General features: G+C 36.3%; 2 protein-coding genes across 7 annotated transcripts in view; one reads left to right on the plus strand and one right to left on the minus strand.

The window, feature by feature from the left end:
• The window catches only part of TPR (translocated promoter region, nuclear basket protein), a 67,575-nt gene extending 58,965 nt beyond the window's left edge, over nucleotides 1-8,610 (minus strand). For both annotated transcript variants that reach the window (XM_032393221.1, XM_032393220.1), the window contains exons 1-7: nucleotides 8,454-8,610; nucleotides 7,786-8,094; nucleotides 6,362-6,466; nucleotides 3,837-3,910; nucleotides 2,234-2,330; nucleotides 971-1,074; nucleotides 462-626 (exon numbers count right to left, since the gene is read on the minus strand). In XM_032393221.1, coding sequence (XP_032249112.1) covers nucleotides 462-626; nucleotides 971-1,074; nucleotides 2,234-2,330; nucleotides 3,837-3,910; nucleotides 6,362-6,466; nucleotides 7,786-8,094; nucleotides 8,454-8,523 — 924 coding nt within the window. In that variant the 5' untranslated portion in view covers nucleotides 8,524-8,610. The remainder of the gene's footprint in view (nucleotides 1-461; nucleotides 627-970; nucleotides 1,075-2,233; nucleotides 2,331-3,836; nucleotides 3,911-6,361; nucleotides 6,467-7,785; nucleotides 8,095-8,453) is intronic.
• A 58-nt stretch (nucleotides 8,611-8,668) lies between these two features.
• Nucleotides 8,669-16,812, plus strand: part of ODR4 (odr-4 GPCR localization factor homolog) — a 108,104-nt gene continuing 99,960 nt past the window's right edge. For 2 of the 5 annotated variants that reach the window (XR_004297977.1, XR_004297978.1), the window contains exons 1-3: nucleotides 8,671-8,871; nucleotides 11,355-11,475; nucleotides 14,059-14,196. Coding sequence is in view for 2 of the 5 variants with exons in the window: in XM_032393224.1 (XP_032249115.1) it covers nucleotides 11,377-11,475; nucleotides 14,059-14,196 (237 nt within the window). In the remaining 3 variants the exon portion in view is untranslated. Of the gene's footprint in view, nucleotides 8,872-11,354; nucleotides 11,476-14,058; nucleotides 14,197-16,812 lie in introns of those variants that run through there. The other 3 variants (XM_032393224.1, XM_032393225.1, XM_032393226.1) reach the window with 3 other exon arrangements.

Here is a 16,812-nt window from a genome sequence, read left to right on the forward strand (position 1 = left end):
ATGTAACTTAAAGATACATCAAAAGAGAGTATATAGTATCAAAATTCATCAAAGAATATCTTAAAGTATTTATTTAAATGCAATTGGTTCATTTCCTAGGTCAAATGTTTATGAATTATGTCTTCCACGTTTCTAATATTATAATATTTACTTCGGTACACCCTGGAGTACATTTTTTTTTTTTTAAGATTTTTATTTACTTATTTGAGAGAGAGAGAGAGAGAGCATGAGCTGGGGGAAGGGCAAAGGGAGAGAGAGAGGGACAAGCAGACTCCCCTTTGAGCAGCGCAGAGCCTGACTTGAGGCTCGATCCCAGGACCTCGAGATCATGACCTGAGCAGAACTCAGATGCTTAACTGACTGAGCCACCCAGGCATCCCTCACCATGGAATACATTTGTAATAAGCTGGCACACAAATATAAGTTTTAACCAAAATGAAAATAAAATTTTACTAACTTACCTCCTCTTTTTTGTTTTCAAGATTACATTTAAGCTCTAGAATTTCATTTCCTTTTTCTCTGCCAAGAGCCAGAAGTTCATCAGTTTTAGTTTTTAACTCTGTATTCAGCCATGTATTCTGATTATGTAACAACTCCTTTTCTTGCTCCAAGCGTTTTTCTCGATACTAAAGATATCCAAGAAAATAACATTTACAGTTAAAGACAATATACGGCTAGTTAAAAGATTTTGCCTGTAGCTAAAGAACACAAGCAGAATCTTAACAAAAGAAGTAAGTATTTGCATGCATTCTTAACAGAAAAAGATGGTCAGATAAGAACTATAAGAAACTTAAATATCACGTAAATAGTTCAATTAAAATTGTCTTAATGTTTAATTCTTTTCCTGACATTAAACAAAAACAAAAACACAGCTTTTAATCACATTACTGATCACTTGCTTATACTTAAAATTTCAGTACGTTTTAGGCAAAAATTGTATTTTGTGCATTAGAAATTATTTGTTACTTGCTTTAACAGAAACGTCAGAAGCTTGAAGTTCATCCAGTTTTAACTGCAGATCACCCTTTGTGGCATTGCTTTCTTTAAGTTTTTCATTTAGACGTTTAAAATCCTCTAGAAAGGTCAGAAGAGAATTTAAAAATAATGACTAGTTAATGCTCAGAGGAACCAAACATTGAAGATGCATCTCTAGAAATACAAGCATTTAATGCAAGATACGTAGTTCTCAACCCCTTAATTTGTTTTTGTCATACTTAGCTACAAATTTAATTTTCAAAAATGATAAGCCAAATTTGTGCACCCAACCCAACATGTAAATTATACTGGTTATTTTATTTTTAAATCAGTATCTTAAGCTAAATATACAAATTCACATTAATTTTCCTGATATACACCTACAGATCTATTAAAATTTCATAAATAGCCATTTGTTATGTTAAAAAGCAGTAATACATATAAAAATCTACTCAAAACAGCCAGAATAATACATGCTTAATTTTCTTTAGATTCCTTACACCAAAGTTCTTATTAAAAAAATTTCTTTTAATTTTATCTATCACTAGCTGATCAACATCACCAATAAATACTCTGAAGTAACTTAACTGAGACTGGAAAAGTATAGTTACCTAATTGAATATTATTGTAAAGCAACATAAACAGTTGAAAATTCTATTAATAAAAATAAAAATCTTAAAAAATTTTATAAAAGGAACCAAAGGGAAACTGATACCATTACACTGCTTAAGAGTCAGGTTCACCTTAATATATCAACTACATCATATCCTATATACTATGTATCTATCTTACTTATATATATTACTTAGCTTATATTCCTGCTTAACTCCTTCAGTCCATATTTTTAAATATAAGGTTTCCTTTCAGGTTCCTATACATATTGAATATTTATGGACAGGTTATACACCAGCAAGTATGTCTGTGTTAGGAGTCCAGCCTCTACAACTGAATGAACACTTAAACTGCTTCCGATTTGATATTATAGAGAACACTGAAGTAAGTATCTTAGCATGTAAACCTTGGTCCAAATTACAACTGCTTAGATGTTTTTCATTTGTGTATACTTGTCCAGACACTTCTTTAAAACCTTGATAATGATCTAAAGATAAATGAGTGGGAGAAACAGCAGGCTATTACACTGAACTATATTCTGAGCTACAACAAACACCAGCAACAGAAATGGACTGAGGATTAACTCCTAGCACTATTAGAAGAGAGAGGAGAGAGTGGAGTTAGAGGTTAAAGTGTTTCTTCATACCTGTTAAATATTCAAGTTCCTGAGATAGTCTCTCATTGGTTCTAACTAAGTCTCTTTTCTCAGCTTCTAATTCTTCTTTCGTCCTTGTAAACTGGCTCTATCATATAAAGGAGAAGCAGAATATGTTTAAATTAAAAAACTGTGTTCAAGTTCCAACTCAGAAATGTCACTTTAACATTAGCTGTAGTTTAAGAATGGTTGGTTTTCTTTCTCTTATAACTTAATACATCAGAAAGTTTAAAAATTACCTGTAATCTCAACACTATTTATATTTTACATTTTTAAAAATTATTTTTCATAGGCTTATGAAAAAATTTCCCACGTCACTATCACTTGGAAGTGTCCTTGTTACTTAAACATGCCTTTGTAGGAAACACATTTAATTTACTTCTCATTTTTTGCTGCCATAAAATGCAATTTTGATGGGTATCACTGCATTTACAGGCTGGTTCAAATTATTTTTCAAGAAAGAGCCCCAGAAATGGAATTATTTAAAACCTTTAATATATTTTCTCAAACTGCTTTGCAGCAAGACAATGGCAATCAATGTTTTGATTCATAAGTGCCAATTTCAAGCCACTCATGTCAGAACTGAAGATCATTCTTAAAAGAGAAAGAAATCAATGTTAACATGGGGAGACCAAAAATAATTACCTTATTGTTTTATCTACATTTTTCTGATCACAAGTGAAGTAGAGCAACATTTCATATTGCCACTGACCATTTGTGCAGCTTCCTGTTTTTTTTTTAATTCCTTTGCCCATTTCCCCCTTGAATGATTTTTCTTAAAGTATGAAAGTAGTCCTATATTAAGGATCTAAATAGTCATATTTTAATTGAAAAAATACTTATTAGTGCTTTATTTGTGTTTTAGTTCTTTTTATGCAGAGAATTTTAAATTTCTATTGGATTACGTCTACCACTTTCCCATTATAAGTACCTTTTATACACCAAGTACCTTTTAAACTCAAATCAAACACAAGTTTTTTTGGTTCTGTTTTTCTAAACACAAGTTTTTAAAAAGCAATGGCAAGAGTCTGAAGTTCTATCCAGTTAGAGAATCACTGACTATGACCACTTTATTAAACCAATGGGTAAACATTCCTGTGATCATATTCAATCTGTTACTCTTATCACTACTCTAAGGAAATGATTTCTGATATGGATTCACCCATATCCCCAACTGTATCACAATAGTTGAAATAATGCCTGAGTAACAGTAAGTATTAAATACAGAATTTCTAAAAGGAAAGAAGGATGATAGGTAGGTAAGTGGGTGAGTGGGGGACAAATAAATGAATCTATGAATATTTCTCCTACTTACAGTTCTATGGCACTTTACTTTTTTAAAAAAAAATAACAACCTTAAGAAGTATGGCATTATAAGCAAGTTTCCTTTTATATTAAGTTATCAATATATTCTGATGAGTGAAAGAATCAATAAAACATATAAAGATCCAATTAAGGAATTTATATATATGCATTTCTTTCAGTAGTTTCTCCTAATAGAACATGTTTCACCTTCCCATTAAGTAACACAAAATAGAATACTTCCTCAAGTATCATGTTTATAGTTAGCTTTATTCACAGGAATAACTTGTACCTGAATGGCAATATTGCGATCCTGAGCAACTTCAAGTTCTTTATTTTTCTCAGTTAGCGCCTTCAGTTGATTGTCTGGATAAAAGGAATTTTATGAACATACACACATAAACTTAAAAACTGCAATGACAGTTTTCATCCATCTGCCACCCATATATACGCTTTAAAATGAAGAAACTGAGTCTCGGAAAGGCTGAATTATAGAACACAGTATTCCAAATTCATGAATACCCCAAATTTACTCTACTTCTAAACCAAACTTTTTTTCTTCTTTTTTTTTAAAGATTTTATTTTGAGAGAGAGCGAGCACGCGCGCAGAAGCAGGGGGAGCAGCAGAGGGCGAGGGAGAAGCAGGATCCCTGCTGAGCTGGGAGACCAATGCGGGCTTTGATCCCAGGACCCTGGGATCATGACCTGAGCTGAAGGCAGACGCTTAACCGACTGAGCCACCCAGGCGCCCCCCCCTCCTTTTTTTAAGTAGGCATCACGCCCAGTGTGGAGCCCAACACAGGGATAGAACTCAAGACCCTGAGATCAAGACCTGAGCTGAAACCAAGAGTCGGACACCCAACCGACTGAGCCACCCAAGTGCCCCAAGACCAAATTTTTAAATATGCTATCCTGTCTCCAAAATCTTATTTGTGATCATTCTAACCAACATTTATAGGAAAAAGCATATACAATTGTCACTTTAATCATTTTTCAATGACTCTTCTAAGTCAATCATAACAATGAATTATATTTACAAATCAGAAAATTTGAGTTAAAAAAAACAAGATCAAGAAAATAAATAACATTTAAACTATATAAAATGTATACAGAGTAAATAACAACAATGGATAATTATGATTCAGCTTGTTCATCACTCTAAAAAGAGCCTTCAACATGGAGGAAACAAATTATGCTTGAAACTGAATTATCAATCCCAACAATCTCCACTTATAATGGTCTAACTCCTTATATAGTTTCTTCTCTAAAAGCATGCAGATAACTAGGAAGAATATACTTTCTGAAGCTTTCTTCCACTAAAACACATCTATATTATGTCCTAGCAATTTAATAAATAAATACATTATTACTACTTCCAATCTTTAGTTCTATTTAAACAATTGGCTTATTATAGGGGAAAACCCTGTTAAATTAGTCTGAATTTTCTATTTTGCATTATATTACTTACTGTTTTTCAAACTTACAGATCTGGAATGATAAACCAAAAAAACACAAACTTAACCGTATATACCCCAGAAAGGCATACTAGATGTGTGTCTAGGTTTATCCTCATCTTCTCCTCCTCCTCCCCCTTCCAGATCATATAAAAGAAGCTATAATCACAGTAATTTTCCTGAAATTCTTTAGCACCTCAGCTCTACAGACCTAGTTACTACACCAAGGAAGAACTATATACAGATGATGAACCAGATCTAGCTACTCGATAAATTTAAATTTTATGCCCTCATTACATGTGTATAAATACCATTGTACATATATGCCACATATTTTAAAAATTAAGTGCTTCAAAATTAGCTAGAAAAAAATTACGACCTAAATAGTTGATAGGCACAGACCTGGTTAAGAAAAAAGGCTTAGGTGTTAACCATTCTCTTATTAGCTTCCTGTGTTCCCAAATTAAAAATCCAGCTATATCTAATAACATATTATGCCCCCATTCTATAAAGATCTTTTCTGACATTTGCTTTCTCCTATTATAAGCATAGCACAGAATACACATCATTTTCCCAAGAAATGCCAGTGCCTTTAACTGAGATCTTGTGCACCTTCTAGAACTTAATGATATATGTAAACTTATTAAAAAGGAAATTATGTGGGGCACCTGAGTAGAACAGTCTATTAAGCGTCTGACTCTTGGTTTCAGCTCAGGTCATGATCTCAGGGTCATGAGATCAAGCCCCATGTGGGGGTCCACGCTCAGCGCAGAGTCTGCTTAAGATCCTCTCCCCCGCCCTTTGTACTTTCTCTCTAAAAATAAATAAATCTTAAAAAAAAAAAAAAAAAAGGAAATTACTCATCTTTCCCAAGAAACAGGTCTTAAAGGGGAAATATCCTGGGATTCATAAATACTTATAAAAAATATAATAGTTAAAATATAATAATGAAACTAATAAGCTTTAATCTTCAACAAATTAAAAATAATTCTCTCTCCTTAATTACGTTTTCAGTTGCATAGTGCTTTATGACTTAAAAATGCTTTCGAAAATCTCATTTGATCTGTTCAGTTATGTAAGCAGATGGACAGGTGGTTCTAGCCATTTTATATGTTATGATTTACATATGGCAAAAGAGTTTTTAATAGCAGTCAGAATTAGAACCCAGGTCTCCTAGCCATTAATTATGCCTTATGCTCTCAATGAAGTCTACCATCAAGTGAAAACTCAAAATACCACCATAAATGGAAACAATGACAATCAGTATTTTCATAAACAGTAAGTCAATGTTTCGAGAGCATACAAAAGAGTGCCTAAAGATCTCCATACTACAAGAATAAAATAAGGATGTAAAAATACTTACTGAGCTTCTCTAGGTCAAGCCTCAGGCTTTGGCACTCTCGGGTTTCATTCACAAGTCTCTCCTGACTGTGTGACAGCCTCTTCTCTATCTCAAAGTACTGTTGTTCTTCAGAAGCAGAGAAAAAAATTAAAATCAAACACACATGTATACACACTGTCAATACTGCTACTTATTTTTAACAATGTTGATTTTAATATTTAAGACATAGTATTTGAACTGCACTCCAAATAACAGAATTTGAGTAAAGATAATTAGATCACTGAAAGGACTTTAACATTTCCAACTGCCAAATGACAAAAGAAAGTAAGACCTACAGGGGGTTTTCCAACTTCTGTCTGTTCCACAAGACTGAAATTCTTCAAGGTAGGCAACATGTCTTACTTATCTTAGTACTCTCCCCACACATCAGTAGACATTTTAGTATAAAGCAGACACCATGTACAAAAAAATTAGATTAAAAACTGCTTTGTTTTAAAACGTTGTGTTAAAAGACAGTGTATACTGTTCAGCATAGTAACAAGCACACAGAAGACAATCGATATTTATATGTATATTAATGAACAGACGCGGTGTATCTTCAGAGTTGGGATTCAGAGAATTACTTTTCGACACCAATTCTGCTGGATAATTACATTTTTTGAAGTGATAATGTATTCAGAATTTTCAATTTAGCAAAAACAGCACCGTACCCCCCACGCCCCCAGGTAAACCAGGACAAATAACAGTTTGCACTTCACTAACGGTAATTACTACGGTCTTAAATCTTTCTTCACGGATATTCAAGTTACTATTATCCGTAACTTTCTTATTCGAGGGTCTACTGTAAGTACCTATAAACAGGTCTTTAAACTCCAACTTTTAGAAAGAATTCCGATGCATCACACTTATTTACGTTCGTTGTGTTTCCAACGCTGTCTTATGCACCTACTCATTTATGTGACCATCTAGTTCGCTACCTGACCAGCGCGAAAGACTAAAAAAGAGAAGTGCACGAAGTAGTCAATTAGACAAAGACCTCTGAATCCAGGTGACCAGAAAAGTGAGAGGAAATTACTAGCAAAGCAACATAAAGAGACGGTACTCTAAGCTTAGAGATAGGGGTCGCAGACTCTCGCTACTCCGGAGTAAATAGGCCCAGATCTTCACAATTTCTGGGCGCCGAACTTTATTAAGTGGTCCCTACGTGAGACCACACTAATTACAAAGAAGACGGAACGAAGTGTAAATTCAGTTTAGAACAAACAAAAGAGCTCCATTTCAAACTGTGGGAGCAAGTAAGAGAAGGCCTAGGGGGATGTAAGGAGCCGGGGAGGCGATGCCACCAGTGAAGTCGTAGGCAGAAGGCGAGCTTGCAAGGGGAGAAGACCAGCCATAGCTACGGAGTCGGGCCCAGAATCAAGGGCGGGAAGAGCGTCGCCACTTACCACTCTCCACCTTAAATTTCTCATGCCGCCCCTTCAGGCCATCGATCTCGGATTGCTGGTCAGCAAGGAACTTTTCGAGTTTGTTCTGGACGGACTTAGGCAGCTTGTTCAGCTCCGTGCGCTCCAGGACTTGCTGCAACACCGCCGCCATGTCGATCGGGCCGGAGGTCGCGGGGCCGGCAGCCGGCGGAGCAGAAACCGAGAAGAAAGGCGAAGACCAAGAGGACCCAGAAGCCTGGGCGGCCACCTCTGCCACCTCGCTCCGTGGCTCGCGTGCGCCTGCCCGCCGGAGACTCCCGCGGCGGGACCCTGGGAAATAGAGTCCTGCCTTAGGGCCGGCACCAGACGCACCACAGCGCTCGCGCCCGAAGTGCGCGCGCAGCCGCCGGAAGCTGGGCACCCTGGGAATCCGAGTTCAGCCGCGGCCTCTGACCCTGTCTGATTTCCGGCTCCCCAGTCCACCCGCCTCAAGCGGCGCGGGCCTGTGGGAAACGTAGTGTTTTCCTCAATCCCTTCCGTGAGCCTGACTGCGCACCGCCCATTCCGCTTCCTTTTTTTCTCCCCGCCCCCCGGCTCTCCTCCCCCGGCAGCATAACCGCTGTCCGCGAGATGGCGCCACAGAGTATTCGTCAACTTAGGTCCCACCCTGAAAAGCAAGGCGACCTTACCGTCAAAGCTCCGGGATGCCATGGGTCGTCCTCTTTGGCGGCTTCTAGACACTGAGCCACTAGAGGGCATCGGTCCGGGCAGGGCGGGACGGCAGGCGCCGGGCTACCGCCACGCTCTCAATGGCGCCCGGAAGGGGGCGGGGTGGCGACCTCAGTCGCTTTGGCTGAGGTACTGCGGTGAAGGAAGGGGGGCAGCGTGCGTCATCAGACCGCGCCACCTGACTCCAGAGACCCTCGGTTTGCAGTGGGAAGTGAGGTGTGGGAAGTCTGTCGCTTTCTGATGAACTCATTGGCCGTGAAATTTGGACCCGAGGGGAATCTGGCCCCTGCAGGCTTATACTTGCACCTTAAAGCTCCTTCTCAGGAGGACTGACAGTTCGACAGATTTGTGTGTCAGGCGGGCACATTTTGAGTGCAGGTGAGTCAGCCTACGCGTGTAGTACTTCTGTGTGAGGGTTGAGCGTGTGCATTCGGGCTCAGAGAGCCTCCTTCTGAAGGAAGATGGAAAGGGACCGAGTGTAGGAAACATATGGGCAGACACTCCGGTACCACACTCAAGTCCATTTATGACAAAATTTACTTTATTTAAGATGGAGTGCTTAATGCCTTTTGTGTGTATGTGGCGGGGTGGGTAACAACGAGCCAACAGGAATTTAAGGAGCCCGTTTCATTTTTCAGGAAGAGGATTTAAAGTAAAGCAGGAGGACTTTGAGTGTAACCTTTGTTTTTATGTTTTAAGGTAATATTGTAGAAAGTGCTACCATATGTTTGTTTTTAAGATGGAAAAACTTTTAGAGCAAAAATTTTAAAACACATTCTTAAAAACCGCTTATCACCTTGCCTCCATAATAGAACTACTTGTTTCCAGATTGTAATTCTGTGATTTCTATGCTGAATCTGTAGATTATTTCATGTTTAATTATTCTTCCGAAAGAACTTCTTAACTTTTTCATTGAAAATAGAGCATTCCCAATTCATTCCCCCCTCAGTTCCCACAATAGCAGCCCTTTTGTGAATATTATTAAGGATAAGTTAATTTTGCCCCAAAATATTTTATATAAGCACTTTAATTAAGGTTGCTGGTATGCGTAGTACTGTGCTATGCCCTTGGCTCACTATTAGTGATCTACTATCTGGAAAATGCAGATATTCTGTACTCGGAATCACAATCCTAAAACTAGATAGATCTTCAGAATTGCCAGATCCAAATTCTTTATTTTATAAACTAGGAAACCAGAATCCAAAGAGATTGAATTGTCTCAAGTCACAGTGCTTGGACAACTTGCATAGCTTATGTTGTCACACAACACTTCAGGATAAATTGAACTGTTTTAGGCAAGATCTATGTTTTTAGTAATGTCCTTTGTAAGGTATGGTCGGCTATATTTTAAAGTTTTGAAGAAGCATTAAAGTAATATGATTACTGGGTGACACCTTGGAAAAAATAAGATTGGGAAGTTACATGTAACTTTGGAGTCACTGTCACTGCTTTTTCTTGGAATAACAGAATTATTAAGGCAGAAGGAAAAGGAGTAGAATAGCATGATGAAGAAGAGGAAAGTTTAATACGTTAAGGCACTATTAAAAGTGGAAAGCCTTTAAATTTATAGTGGCATTAATGATTTAGATGGGCAGTTTTAGACTTAGTCTAAAAATAACTCTTGTGCAAACCCCATTTAACTTGCACAGTTGTTGGGAAAGAGTTGGGAAGAAATTTAATGCATTTTGAGACAAAACTGAACAGGCTCTTTGAAAAAAACAGCATCCAGTAGGCAATTTCAAACTGGAATCAATTCTTTGGGCTTTACTTTTAGAGTAATGCAAAATCATTGTGATTGGCAATTTACTTTACTGATGGCAGATATACCACCCCAGCTCATCTGCAGTTGCTTTGACTTTGTTGTACTAAATAAGACTGAAGCTTTTTACACAGCTCAAGTGACTGTTATTTCTATTCAAAATGCTGCAACTGTGCTTTACAAACTGGAGAGAGAGTGAGAGAGCGCACAGAACAGGAACCACCCTTTGTAAAGGTTTAATTGAGAGACAAGGTATGTTTCCATAGTATGAACATAGCATTTAAGGGCATGGATTCTAGGGCTAGACTGCCTGAGTTTAAATCCCACCTTTGCCATTTACCAGCTTTGTTGCTTGGGCAAGTTACATTTCTTTTCTTCCTTTTGGTTTCTTAATCTATAAAACAAGGGTTATAATAATAGTACCTACCTCCTGGAGTTTTTGTGAATATTACAGATGTTACCATATATAAAGTACTTAGAATAATGCCTTATACAAAATCGAAACTATGTAAATGTCCATTATTGCATTGCTACTTATTGAATTCCATAATTCTAATTATACTATGAGTTACTCAAGGGCATAAGTCAAGTATTCTTCATCTTTGTGCCATCCCACTTGGCACAATTTCTAGCACATAGTAATTCTTCATAGTATGCTTATTGAGTAAGTGAATTTGGTTCTCTCTACCTCCTAAGAGCAGCTCGGAAATTGTCCTCTTTCCTGTTTTAGAAATGAGCACAATGAGGTTCAGCAAGAGACTATCAAAGATGATACAACTAAGGAGTAGCAAATTAAATAAAAAATCAGGGTGTTGACTAGTGGGTTAGTGTTCTCTCCCCTATCTTAGATATGGAAGTGGGTTTTTATCTTTTATGTCAACTCTAGTTGACTGGTAGTCATTTCCAGCAGTACTGTGTTGAGAATTTTGAAGCTAAATTTGAACTTTGCAGGAAAGAATACCCTACTTAACAAGCAATCTCTGTAAGCCATGGGATAGTATCAGGATGGTACCACTTCTGTCTCTATACAACCCCATGACAAAAACATGGCAAATTATATTTTTACCTAAAAATGGTGTATATTTTTTTTCTTGCAATTTAGGAGAGTGAATTAGTTCCTAATAATGGGAAGAACGTACATTGTAGAAGAGACTGTTGGCCAGTATCTTTCAAACATAAATCTTCAAGGAAAGGCTTTTGTCTCTGGTCTTTTAATTGGACAGGTATGTATCTTTTAGTGCATTTATTGATAAAACAAATTAGCTCTTTATTTAAAGTTAAATTGTGCTATTTAACAGTAAGCTCAAGGTTAGGGAATGGAGGAATGGAATGTAGAAGAACTTAAAATGGTCTTTGAGGAAAAATGTGGAGGAGCAGGACAAACCTAGCCCAGGTTTGCTTAAGTCAGAATGCATTCCCTTTTGACAATGTAAAAGTAACTCATAATGTAGAAACTCTAAAATTAGAATTTCACTAATCAAATTATACGTATTTTATTGTCTTTCCAAGTGTTTTTTACTCTCTTCTAATCTTTATTAATTCCTGGTTGTCTAATTCTTTGCAAAAGTAGCTTTTGACAACTTTATTCCCATTGTTTGTTTTATCTCAGTCTTATGGCAGTAGTGGTCATGTCTTTTGTTACATGCTATGGTACTCACTCATCTTACTGAATTTTTTTTAATGTTGATTCAGTGGAGAGAGGGAAAGGGAATAGGAGAAATTTGCAAATAAGACAAATTTTATTTCCCTTTTGGAGTTAAGCCTTAAAAATCAACACAAAATGGAACAGAGATTTGGGCAGTTATTTTAAAAAGCATAAGCATCTGCTGATTTATTATAATTGAAGAAAAAATATGTTAATCAGCAGGGAGGACAGGCCAGCAGTAGAAAGCAACAAAAAAAGGAGAGTCAGGGACAAACTGGCTACTCCATCTAAACACTATTTAGGGGAGAGTGCACTGTGGCCCAAGGACTTGATTTTGATACCTAGAAGCAAAAAGAGTTTTATTGTGACAATTTTCTTTCTGAATATTTTATCATAATGCCTTAGAACCTTCAAATTGCATAATTAACTTCTCTTGTTCCAATTCTATCCAGATTTTGAAGCTACTTCCTCCTGTAATTTGAGCCCCATGTTATCTACTTACAAAGAATGTACTGTCAAGAAGAGTCATGTGTTCACACTCCTTCATGGTATTCTTGTTTTCAGCATCGTTCTGAATGAGCTTAGTTAATGTCAGTCTAGCCCTGAGAGACCAGGTCATTCTCAGCATTTTCACAAATCTGATTTCTTGACTTGTAAGACAGAGAGTAGACCCTGTACTATTCACCCAGGTAACACTACCCTATGAGGCCTCTCCTTAGACAGCCAAACTACCCTTCTTGGTAATAATCTGAACTACTTTTTTTTTTTTAAAAGATTTTTTTTTATTTATTTGAGAGAGAGACAGACAGAGCACAAGCAACAGAGGGAGAGGGAGAAGCAGACTCCCTACTGAGGAGGTAGCCCAATGCGGGGCTTGATCTCATGACCCCCGAGATCGTGACCTGAGCCGAAGGCAGCCGGCCAACTGACTGAGCCACTTGGGCTCAGCCCTGAATACTTTCTGATTGAGGTTACTTGCATCCAATATTGGGCTCTTTTTGTTAGGAACTTTTTATTTAAGGTTTTCTACTTCCCTATATTTAAGAAAGTTTAAGGGAATAAGAGTCTCAGAGAAAGGTATCCTCAGTAGAGATAAAAGGTCAGGGAGAAATAACCCTCTTCCAAACTTGCCTTACTCACATAGGCTGTTTCTAGAGCTTGGCAAAACCACCATCTTACAAATAAGTCTCCCACAGCTTAGGATTTTCCTTCCAGTCTTTCCTTATGCTATCTTTTCATCCTTTCCAGTATGTTTCTTTTTCTTTATTCTAGGGCTCATCACTTTTTTCTTCTTTCCCTCAAGCTTGCCTGTTTCCTACACTCTGGGTCAGTTTCTTTTTCTTTTTAAAGTCATGCTTTCTTAATCAGCACCTGCCTTTTCCTTTGTGCATTTGAATGTAACTTTCAGGAAATAACTTTTGTAGAAATAATTTCTCTTCCTTTATTTTCTATTCCAGGATGACACTCCTAATGGCAATTTCAGGTCATGTATAAGAATGACACCATGCTAACTGGTTTTATCTGCCTTATTTTTACTTTTTCTTTACAGCAAACTTTCACTGTAGTGAGACTGAGCTATTAAAACTTCTCTGAATTTATCTTCAGATATCCCACCTTTGTTTACCATTTAAGTGCTATTAAAACTGAGGAATATAAATCTGATACGGCTTCAATTATGTATCCCACATCCCCTTTGCTTTTCTGTGGATACACATCTACAAGTTCCCTACTATCATTGTTTCAATGGAAGTAAGAAACACAAGGTCATTTGTTGCTTTATTTTACGGAGTTTTTATATCTGCTGAACCATTCCATCTGTTCAGATTATTTAGAAGATAAATATAATAACTAGAAAACTGATCAAGCATATTTTAGTTAAAGTACAGTATATTCACTTATCCAGTAAGCTGTTTTTAAAGACCATTATATGATTCACATTCAGAATGCCCAAACAAATAAGAAGCTGATATTAAGTATATAAATAAATGATGTGTCAGGGAAACATTGTAAGGCTATTCATGAAAATTGGTTTCCCCATAGCTTCCATTATAAGTATTAACAGTTTAAGCTGCTATGAATATTACTGTTTTTGCATGTCACAAGAGCTTTATATTCTTCAATCAGATGTCACTCTAATAAGCTTTTCTAATTTGTTTTTAAGTGTTCTTCACAAAAGGATTATGTCATTCTTGCCACTAGAACACCACCCAAAGAGGAACAAAATGAGAACCTCACACATCAACAAAAAGCTAAGTGGGATAACTTGGATGAAGAATGGGCCACAGAACATGCCAACCAGGTCATCATATTTGTCTTTTTATATAGTTAAGTTGTGCTTATTGACTAACAAAATAAAAGCACTTCATCCTCAGATTACTAGACTAGGATTTCAGAGTACTCATTTTTAAGTTTTCAAAACTTGCATAGTATATCAATGATAGAAGTATTTTCTGTTCTGTTTCATCCATGATTATATTTTTCATTTGTTGATTACTTGTGTATAATTTTAAAAAGTATTTTTTACTTGAGTTTAAATAACCCACCCAAGATTACATAATAAGTGATGGAACTGGGATTTGAACCCAGGCAGTCTGATTTGGAAGCCTTTGACTTTATATGCTGTGCTTTTAGATTGTTAACCTTTATGCACTGTTTTTTAACCTCTCTTTATTATTGGTCCTTTAGCTTATTTCCAAGTATTCTTTAAAATAATACTAGTAATTGACAATAAAGTTGCTGGTCAGATTGTTTTAAAGACTTAACATAGGTACTGAGAGAATAAAATGATGGTTTGGTTAGGTTCTTTTTAATGTCCTTAGAATGTATGTTGTAACCAAAGTGAAAGACATTATTACCACAAGAGAAATGGGATAAAAGTAGAAAAGTGCTATAAGAATATAGAATGGTGAATAATTAAGTACCTGCCCATGGCTTCATAGAAGGTTCTGAACTTGTAAGATGAATAGGACTGCCAGTAGAAGTCAGAGAACACACTGAACACACAAAGGACTGTATGAATACCTGATCCAAAGGCATGAAAGTTAAAGGCAGGGGAAGAGGTAGGGGCAGAGCAAGCAATTGGGTATAACTGAAACATGGGTATTTAAAAGAATGTATTTAGACAGAAGGTTGGAAGGGGCCAGTTTATGGATGGTTTTGGAGTGCCATCCTAAGAAGGAGTTTATTTGATAGATAGTAGCTCTGTGGTAGACTTTCAGAGCTCCCTATCTTGAGAAGGAGTTGATATGATTGATCAGTCATTTAGAAAATAATTTCAATACCTTGATACAGTATAAATGGAGGGTAGAGAGACTGAACATCAGTTACTGTTATAGTTCAAAAAAAGATGATGTGAGCCCATTCTAGACTAAGCTTTGTGAAGACGGATCACATCTGTTTTGTTTATGGCTATATCCTCAATGCCAAGCATAGTATTTCCATAGTTTAGAAGAACTCCAAAATATTGAATAAATGAATGCATGAATTAACTAATGCAGTGAGTTAAAACTTCACTGCCAAAACACTCCAGTCACAGAGCTAGTAGCAAGATGATTTAGTGACCAAGTAGACTGGGAATGAAGAGCATTTGAGAAAGTAGCTAAAGATGATAGAGATTTCTAGCCTGGATGTTTAGGAAGATGGTGTTGCCATTTCATAGAAGGAAACAGATTTGGGAGTGGGTGAGAGGGAATGGTGAGTAAATACACTTGAAAGTAGTCATTGAATGGATTGTGTCAACTAATAGGAAATTTTAGAGTAAGGTAAAAGTAATCATTTCCATCTCCCATCAACTTTAAAATTTTCAGAGATGCACGTTTATCTGTATGTGTGTCTGTGTTTGTGATGGGGGGTTGTGTGTAGTAAAAGAATCTAAGAAATTTTTAATATCATCTAATGAAGATATTAAATATTTTAAACTTAAATTCTCAATGGTTTCTAAATAATTTTAAACTCCAATTTTGTTTTTGGTTTCTTGTAAAACTATATACTTACACATATGTATATAGCACCTACATACCTATATGTATAGAGAGATGTGTATCATACACGTACGCATACAAACATAAAATTTTTATAACAAAATAGGTTAACCTTTTTGCCTCTAGAAAGAAACAGCTACTTTTATGTGTTGGTGATTTTGAAAATATGCATATTTCCATGCCAAATATGAAAACTTTGTTCTTTATTTATATGTCAAGCTTGTGCTACTATAATGAATAGGATTTATGAAATCATAGGGAACCACCAGCAGACACTAAATAAATATATTCAGGAATAGACTATGGTATCTAAGAAGGTTTAACTTTCTGATCAGTTTTCTTATGTACTGAGTACACACAAAAAAGGCACTTTGATCTCTGAGTTTAGATGGTAGAAAGAAGTCCATGTGTATTAAGAACTAGCCACAATCACGTGAAGGGGAATAACATATTATGGAGAACAAATTGGTAGTGTGGGTCAGAAACCTTAAAAATATGCATAACTTCATAAACTAGTAATCCACTTCAAGAAATTTATTCTAAGCAAATAATCCCATGAACACAGAAAGCCTTGCTAGAATTTTTACAATATTATTTTAGAGTAAAGAAAAATTGGAAATAACATTCATATGCAATATAATAAAGAGATGTAAAAAATTGAAATAAATGTAAAAAATAGGAAACAATGGATTTTCAAGTCAGATCCCCTCTCTTCAAATCCCAAACTTTAGTAATCTTCTGAATATTAATAGGTATACAGAGTTAGTTGAGAATCACTTCTTCCCTTAAAGAACTTCTAGACCATTGAATACAAGTAATTATAACACAGGCTTGTCTGATAAGTTCCATGGGGAAACTACACCAAAGTCTTGTGGGAGTTGGGAGATCAAAGTATCAGGGAAGGCAGCTTCCTCAAGCTGACTTTGAAGTATTCA

Source organism: Phoca vitulina, unplaced genomic scaffold (assembly GCF_004348235.1).
Source record: "Phoca vitulina isolate PV1807 unplaced genomic scaffold, GSC_HSeal_1.0 scaffold71, whole genome shotgun sequence".
Lineage (NCBI taxonomy): Eukaryota > Metazoa > Chordata > Mammalia > Carnivora > Phocidae > Phoca > Phoca vitulina.